Source organism: Drosophila willistoni, chromosome 3R, assembly GCF_018902025.1.
Source record: "Drosophila willistoni isolate 14030-0811.24 chromosome 3R, UCI_dwil_1.1, whole genome shotgun sequence".
Taxonomy (NCBI): Eukaryota; Metazoa; Arthropoda; class Insecta; order Diptera; family Drosophilidae; genus Drosophila; species Drosophila willistoni.
Genome location: NC_061086.1, coordinates 3,866,603 through 3,875,147, shown reverse-complemented (window position 1 = coordinate 3,875,147; position 8,545 = coordinate 3,866,603). Strand labels below are relative to the sequence as shown.

General features: G+C 36.6%; 1 protein-coding gene across 1 annotated transcript; it reads right to left on the bottom strand.

Annotated features, from left to right (window-relative positions):
• Nucleotides 1–544: 544 nt before the first annotated feature.
• Nucleotides 545–7,910, bottom strand: LOC6650240 (cryptochrome-1). Its single transcript, XM_002072777.4, has 4 exons — nt 7,671–7,910; nt 1,876–2,219; nt 897–1,816; nt 545–835 (listed from the first exon to the last, which is right to left on the bottom strand). Exons 1-4 carry the CDS (start codon nt 7,816–7,818, stop codon nt 616–618), a joined length of 1,632 nt encoding a protein of 543 aa, XP_002072813.1. The 5' UTR covers nt 7,819–7,910; the 3' UTR covers nt 545–615.
• Between the last annotated feature and the right edge of the window lie 635 nt (nt 7,911–8,545).

The following is an 8,545-nucleotide window of genomic DNA, read 5'->3' as shown; positions in this document are numbered from 1 at the left end:
AAACTTCATTTTAGGTCCCACACAAACATATAATGCATGCCACACTCACACACACAAAAATATAATAAAACAAAAAAAAAGAAAATAATAAAATTCTAGAAACAAAATTTTAGGCAGTAAAATAAAATATACACGAGAAACAAAACGAAGAATAAATGAAAATTTAGTAAAAAATTATAAAAAACCGTAATTAATATTAATTAAAAACATTTGCATTTGTTTATCACCCCAAGAAAATGAAAAAATTAATTCGCGTTCAATTTTTGCTCGATGAAATTTAACTAATTAACTAATTATTTCAAATTGCTGTTAAATTGCGTTTAATTTGAATATGACGTAATTCAAAATGATAATAATAATAATAATATGTAATAACATTATATATACACGATTAAAAACAAAAAAAAGGATTTTTTAAAAAACATAAGCTGTTAAAATGATGATGGGAAAAATACAAATTGTATTGTAGTAAATATTTTAAATTAACGAAAACGAAAAATAAAGCATTATTAATGATATATATACATATATATTAATATGTGAATTAAATGCTAATTTGGCTAATTATTTATTTGAAAGATAACAATTGGTATTCCATTAGAAAATCCCTGTACATTACATGGACTCTGCCAACCAAAAGAACTGACGCACTTCCTCCTCATTGGAGGGTCTGCAATGCGGCGGTGGTGTTATCAGCGAATTTCTTAGATTGGTCATGGCCAAAGTGTTCCGTTTAAGAGCCAACGATAGATCGATTATGGGCTCTGGATAATGAACTCCTATCAAGCACTCATAACGCTCCTGATCCTCAGCAGACATGCGCCATGGTTCATGACTGAAAAGGAGACAGAGAAATGCCATCATCAATTGATCCGCGCCGACAACTTGTAACTTACATATACTCCTTGGGGACATTTCGCAATTCCGGCACATACTGCTTGATATACAAGCCATCGGGATCCAAACGCTTGGCCATGGCCTGACTACAGGTAACCAGCGATGAATCCAATAGCCTCTCGAATGCCGAACTCGACACCCACATCCAATTGCCGGCACATACAGACCAATCGGCATCGAGTAGGTACTTTAGGAAATGCTGTACACCGTGCTCCCAACTCTGCCAGAGTCCGCCACGGGTCAGAAAAGTGGCAACCGTATTGCGCAGCGTATGATGAAGCCAACCTTCGGCCAACAGTTGCCGCATGGCGCCATCGATCAACGGGAATCCCGTCTGACCCAAACGCCAACGCTCCAGTTTCTCCTCATGCGGCTTGGACCATGGGATATTCAAGCAAATCTCATTGCCATCCATGCGATCATAATTGGAATTATTCACCGACATGGTATAGAAATACTCTCGCCATATCAACTGCCCAGTTATATGGGATCCGCCTGTCATTTGGACACCTCGCACACAGGCTTGCAGCTGGACATTCTTGAAGAGATCATGAACATTCCAATAGAATCGGCGCACTGAAAGGCAACCGAAACGCAAATGGGGACTCATCGATTTGGGCGTATCCAATATATTTGGCAAGGCCTGATTGGGTAGATAATAGCCCCTCTCAAAGGCCGATTGCTCCACTTTGAGACGCTCCTGGAGCAACAACAGGGCCTCAGTCTCGCCACCACGCCAATTGATCTTGGCCAAATAGCCCATATTATCACAATAGATATTAAAGTATTCCGGCGTGGGGAAGTGCTGTAAGTATTTCAGCTCCCTTTGCAATTCCTGAGAGATCTCAACGAAGCCAACATTATTCCAGTTAGGGTCATTAGTTGGTCGCGGTGGCAGTCCAATAATCTCAACTGTGTGCTACAGAAAAAGGAGAGAATTTTGAAATGTTTTTAAAGAGTCGTCTTATGTGTACTCACTAGAAACATTTGATATGTCAAGGGGGGAATACCACCATTAGTCTCAATTACAGTATGAGGATCCCATAGAGTATGCGAGACCATTTCAACCCACTCTATGCCCAGTTCCTGGCATAGAGATTTCACCGAAGCATCCCTTTGACTCCAAATTGGCTCACAATCCTGCTCGAAACAGATCTTCTTCAGCTGCAGTTGCTGATGAAGACGACGGAATATCTCCTTGGGTTGACCCTGGAATATATGCAAACGTCCCCGACCCTCAGTGGCCTGCTGAACTTTACCATCAAGATCCTGCAGCGAGTCCAGCAGAAAGCGCATACGATTGTAGCCGACATCTTTGGTACCTATATTCGAAATGCAAAATGTGGAAGTTTCCTTAAGATAAAGTGCAGTGAAAAGAAATCCAGAATCTTAATCTGACAGTTATAATAAAATTTCCTTCAAAATAGCAGAAACACAGATATACTAAATAATCGCGATTAGTTGCATCAAAACTAATTAGTTAAATTTAAGACCTTAAGAGATTTTAATTTATATGTAAGTCGCCAAAATGTATGCAACAGGCAGAAGGAAGTATACCCATTCTTGATCAGCTTCTATTAATGCATAGAGTACTCCTCTGCTTGTAAGAGTGAGCAAGATAGCATTTGCTTGCAATGGATCATGAGAAAAGACATTAGACATACATTTGGTCTTTAAATTTAATATTTATTTATTCATATTTCAATCTTAAAATGCAATATAGTTGAAATCTTTTAAAGTTCCTTATATAACTATTTCAGCATAAATATTGAGAATATTAGAATTTAATATTGGAATATTGGAATTTAATAATACTCAGATATAAGTATCATAATTGTAACTTATCTAATTATAAGCGTTGAAAATATTTCACAGTAAAGAATATTTTTCAACTTCAAGTCGTTAACTAAGAAATTTAAATTACCATTTTTTCTATGTACTACACAGGTTTGCAAATCTCGGATTCAGCCGGATCGGATCACTATATCATACATGTATCATATTGTCGGTAAAATTAATGTTTATCAGTTTAGTATCCCTATTATCGACTGTACAATTAAGATCGGGTAACTATATCATATCAAACAGAGCCTTTTATCAATAACTTTATTTCCATTTTTACGCCTGTAGCAAAGCAAGATTAACAGAAACAGAGAGGGTATACCAACTTCGGCATGGCTGAAATTATCGTCCAGCCAAAATTATATAATTATAGTATCCTATCGAACACAAAATCAGTAAAGTCAGCGAAAAATTATCAGCTGAAATGAAGCGGGTCGCAGTATAAAAGAGTAATCAATTAAAAAATATGTTTTACTTTTATTCAGAATTTGACGGGATGAAAGCATTCTTATTAATTTTCGCAATATTAGCCACTTTTGTGAGCTTGAATATCGAATTGAACGTAAGTTTTTAAATAACAGTATGGAATCTTATTGTTCTCTACAACTAAACCCTCTGAATTAAGCAGAATGGCGTCGTTATGAAATTAACTAATTTGGTATGTGAGAGCTACAATACGTCGTGGGTCGTGATAAATTACTGTCGCTTGAAGGTGATTAAACGTAATAGGATCGGTGCATATTATAATGCAACTCTTCTGGTTCCGGCCAACGACATATCAGTAGATTTTGAGGTATTAAAAAGGGCAAGTGGCTATAAGCCATGGGTTATACGTGGAAAACTAGATGTTTGCCGCTTTTTTAAGCATCCTTATAATCCAGCTGCCATACTGTTTGGATCTTTGTTCCTGGAATTCTCAAATTTCAACCATACATGTCCCTATGTTGTAAGAATTTGAAATTCAACCATTATTGGTTACTCAGATCTATGTAATTGAAATGTTTTCCATTCACAGGGGACGCAACTTGTAGATGGTTTCTATTTCCGACCAGAATTGTTCAAGCTTCCTTTTCCCACTGGTGAATATAAATTGTACTTTGGTTGGCGTTTTGATAAAAGATTACAATTCGAAACCAATATAAGTTTTACTTTTGTTGAGGATCTAATAAATCAGTAAATAATGGTAAAATATCAGTAAATAAAATGTCTAACGGCTCTGTTGGAAGAGGTATTATTCACAAAAACTGTATGTACATATATACATTAATAAAATTCGTTTATCCAGCAAAATCTGTCTAAAGTCTTTTAGTACTTATTTTATACCGAATGTAATCAAACAATCAATCAACACTGTTTGAGTTCTGTTTCTTATTTGTTTAGATTAATACATTCCCGTTATTGCGAGTTAAAGTAACAGTTTTCTCACAAAATACTGAATCATTTATTAACAGACATAAAACCCATATTTATATGGATTGCTAAAACTTTAAAAAGATTAAATTCCCACGTGCCAGTAATATTTTACTTCCTTGTTTTATATAATAATCCATACTTATTGATTCGTTAAATATCAAACTTTAAACAAAATCAGCAAATTATGATAGAAAATGAAGCGAGACGTGGTATAAAAGTGTAATCAAATCGAAAATATCGTTCAGTATCACTCAAATTTTAACGGGATGAAAGGATTTGTAGTCATTTTCGCAATTTTAGCCACTTTTGTGAGCTTGAATATCGAATTGAACGTAAGTTTCTAAATGATATCCTGGAATCTTATTCTTCTCTACAACTAAACCGTATGGTTGAAGCAGAATGGCGTCGTTTTCAAATTAACTAACATGGTATGTGAGAGCTACAATACGTCGTGGGTCGTGATAAATTACTGTCGCTTGAAGGTGATTAAACGTAACAGAATTGCTGCATATTGTAATGCAAGTGTTCTCCTTCCGGCCAACGATATATCTCTACACTTGCAAGTATTTAAAAGAGCCAATGGATATAAGCCATGGCTTATGAACTCCAAAGTAGATATCTGTCGCTTTCTTAAGCATCCCTACAATCCAGCTGTCATGCTGATTGGATCTTTGTTCCTGGAGTTCACTAATTTTAATCACACATGTCCATTTCTTGTAAGAATTTGAATTGAATTATCTTTAATCAGTTCTATATAATAAAGGTTTTTCCTTTTGCAGGGTACACAACTTGTAGATGGTTTATATTTGCGACCGGAATTGCTAAAGCTTCCACTCCCCACAGGTGATTATAAATTGTACATGGGTTGGTATTTTGACAACAAATTGCAATTTGAAACCAATGCAAGTTACACCTTTGTTGAGGATCTAATAAATCAGTAAATAATGGTAAACGATCAGTATATATAATGTCTAACATCTCTTTTGGAAAAGGTATTAATACCAAAAACTTATAACTTCTATAAGGAATGTCGTAAATATATATAGGTACAATAATAAATTCGTTTATCCAGCAAAGTCTGTCTATAGTCTTTTAATATTTTATACCAATGGTAATCAAACAATCAATCAATACTGTTTACGATCTGTTTTTGTATTTGTTTAGAGTAATACATTTCGTTTTATTGGGAGTCAAAGTAGAATTTTTATAAAATACTGAATCATTTATTAACATACATACAAACCATATTTATATAGATTGATTGTCATTATTATTTTTATACCCTTGCAAAAAGGGTCCTTCCGTCCGTCCGTTCGTCTGGATCAACGCAAACTCCTCCTAGACCGTAAGAGCTACAGAGCTGAAATTTTGTATGTAGGCTTGTATATACTGCAGGCGTTGTATATCTCGGATTCAGCCGGATCGGGTAACTATATCATATAGCTCCCATAGGAACGATCGGTGGAAAACAGTGACTTTGTCCAATAACTTCGTTTTTTCCTATGCTAAGGTTGTAGTCCGTTCTTTCGCAAACATTAGCCTTTTTAGATAAAACGTTTTTCCACTTTGATGGCTATAGGTAAGGAAAGAGTTACCAAAAAAGTTGCAAGGGTATACAAACTTTGACGCGGTCGAAGTTAGCCCCGGCCCTCTGGTACTTCCTTCTTTTATATAATTATTCATACTGCTTTATCGCTTCGTGAAATATCGAACATTAAACAAAATCAGCAAAAAAATATGATAGAAAATGAAGCGAGACGTGGTATAAAAGTGTAATCAAATCGAAAATATCATTCAGTATCACTTCAGTATGGCTATAAGCCATGGGTAATATATGGAAAAATAGATGTTTGCCGCTTTCTTAAAAAACCTTATAATCCAGCTGCCGTACTGTTTGGATCTTTGTTCCTGGAGTTCACAAATTTTAGTCACAAGAATTTGAAATTCAATCATTGGTTACTCAGATCTATGTAATTGAAATGTTTTTCATTCACAGGGGATGTAACTTGTAGATAGTTTCTATTTACGACCTGCTCATTTTTTATTTTCCCGAAAATGACCTTGAGCCTGCTCATTCGAACGATTGAAATAAATAGGTCGCTAAAATAAATGTCATAAAGCTTAAATATATAATTCTTGTTAGTTGTTTTCACATAAATTATAGACAATACATTTGGAAAAGTAGTGCCAAGCAGAAAATTTAAAAAAAAAAACAGAGAACCGTAGCTAACTTCGACGGCGTCAAAGTTTGTGTACCCTTGCAAGTTTTTTGGTAACTCTTTCCTCACCTGTAGTCGTCAAAGTGCAAAAACGTTTTATCTAGAAAGTCTAATGTTTGCGAAAGAACGGCCTTCAATCTTAGTGTAGCAATATGTATTAATATTAAGTATATCTTACTCTTTCCCCCAGTGCAATATGTTTAGAATTAAGTATATCTTACTCTTTTCTTTGTTACAAATTAGTATTAAGTTTTATGCAATGGTACAGTACGAGAAGCGTGCTGTCTCACTTTAAAGAAAAGAACAGAGAGGTTCAAATAAAAAGAATGAGAGCGGCTCAGTTTTTATGGAGAGCTCACTAGAGATAGACGTGTTTTACTCGCTATATTAGCATGGGAAATAACGAAGTTATTGTTCAAAGCCACTGTTTTCGACCCATCGTTCCTATGGAAGCTATATGATATAGTCACCCGATCTTGATCAAATTTGGAACAGTTCATCCGAGACAGACAACCTTTGCACTATATACATGCCTACATGCAAAATTTCAGCTCTGTAGCTCTTACGGTCTAGGAGGAGTTTGCGTTGATTCAGACGGACGGACAGACGAACAGACGGACGGACGAACATGACTATGTGAACTCGGCTCGTCGTGCTGATCAATAATATATGCACTTTATATGGTCGAAATGCTTCCTTCTATGCGTTGCACACTTCTGAGCAAAATTAATATACCTTTTTTGCAAGGGTATAAAAACATTTAATGCGATCATATTATTTACACATCCAATTCTACGATTTTAATTATATTGAATAGTTTGTAAGAGCATCTAATGTATTCAAGATGCTGAAAGGCTTCTGGGTAGGTGATTGCAATATATTGCTTTAACATTACAGATTGTGCTGTTTACTTAGTATATGTAAGTTTTTTTATACTCAGTTTAAATATCTGTTATCGGGTAAAAAGTTAGTCTACCTCTCTCACTCTTTCTCTCTCTCACACACACAAGCTATCCATTTGCATTCTCCCCGTAAATTGCATTGAAAACAAAATAAAAAACGCATTTGCCAAGCAAAAGTATTTACTCACGACAGAGAGCAACATTATCTCTTTTTTTGCATCTTTCTTCATCGTTTTGGAAAACTGTCAATTTGGCATTTGTTGACGGGAATAGAAAATGCCACCAAAGTGAAAAAAAAAAACAAATTCTAAGCTGCACCATTTGTATTTCTAATAGTTGTAAGTAATTGAGGGGCGCCAGCGTATTATATGTCAGTGTGACTCTCGATTTCGGTTACCTGCACTCTCGCCATCGAATATGAAAATGGGTATTAGGGCTATACCCTGATCCTTGTCGGCGAGGGCAGACAGCAAAGCGGGATTATCATGGAGTCGCAGGCCATGACGGAACCAAATCACATTCGCTCCACAAGTAACATTTGCCATTTTAAAGAAAATGCGTTATTACGACTTTTACACGGCAGAATTATTGCGAAATTTTCGTTTGCAGTTCCGTTCACAGCCAAGTCTAATTGGCGAATGTTGTGGGTAAGCGATGAGAATTTAAAATGTAGTTCCAAATGCTGAGGGGGAAATCGCTGTCGAGAGTCTCATTCGGTCGTCGTCAAGTACGTCAATACAAAAGCTGAGCGCGTGTACCCGTCCCGTCTCATCTTGATCCCCTCTGTCCACCTCTCTCACTCTCTCTCTATAGCTCACTCTGTTTTACATATGAGACTGTGTGAGTGAGTGCAAGCAAACACTTTACGTATGGTTCGTTGCATTCTGAGTACTGCCATGCATTGCGCTCAGTCAACCAAACTGACTTGCCTCCCCGCCCTTCTCCTGCCCGGCAAAGTACTCACATGCGCCACAACAGAATAATACACTCTCCATCCCCTAAGCGACCACCCACAGCCGCCCCCCTCTGCCGCCATTGGTAACCCATCGTTTCGACGTCAAACTGTTGCTGCTTATTACTTAAGGTTAGCTCTTTTTATACCATACACCCATAGGGTGAAATGGTATATTAAAGTCGCCAAAATGTATGTAACAGGCAGAAGGAAGCATCTCCGACCCCACAAAGTATATATATTCTTGATCAGGATCAACAACCGAGTCGATCTAGCCATGTCCGTCTGTCCGTCCGTCCGTCCGTCTGTCCGTCTGTCCG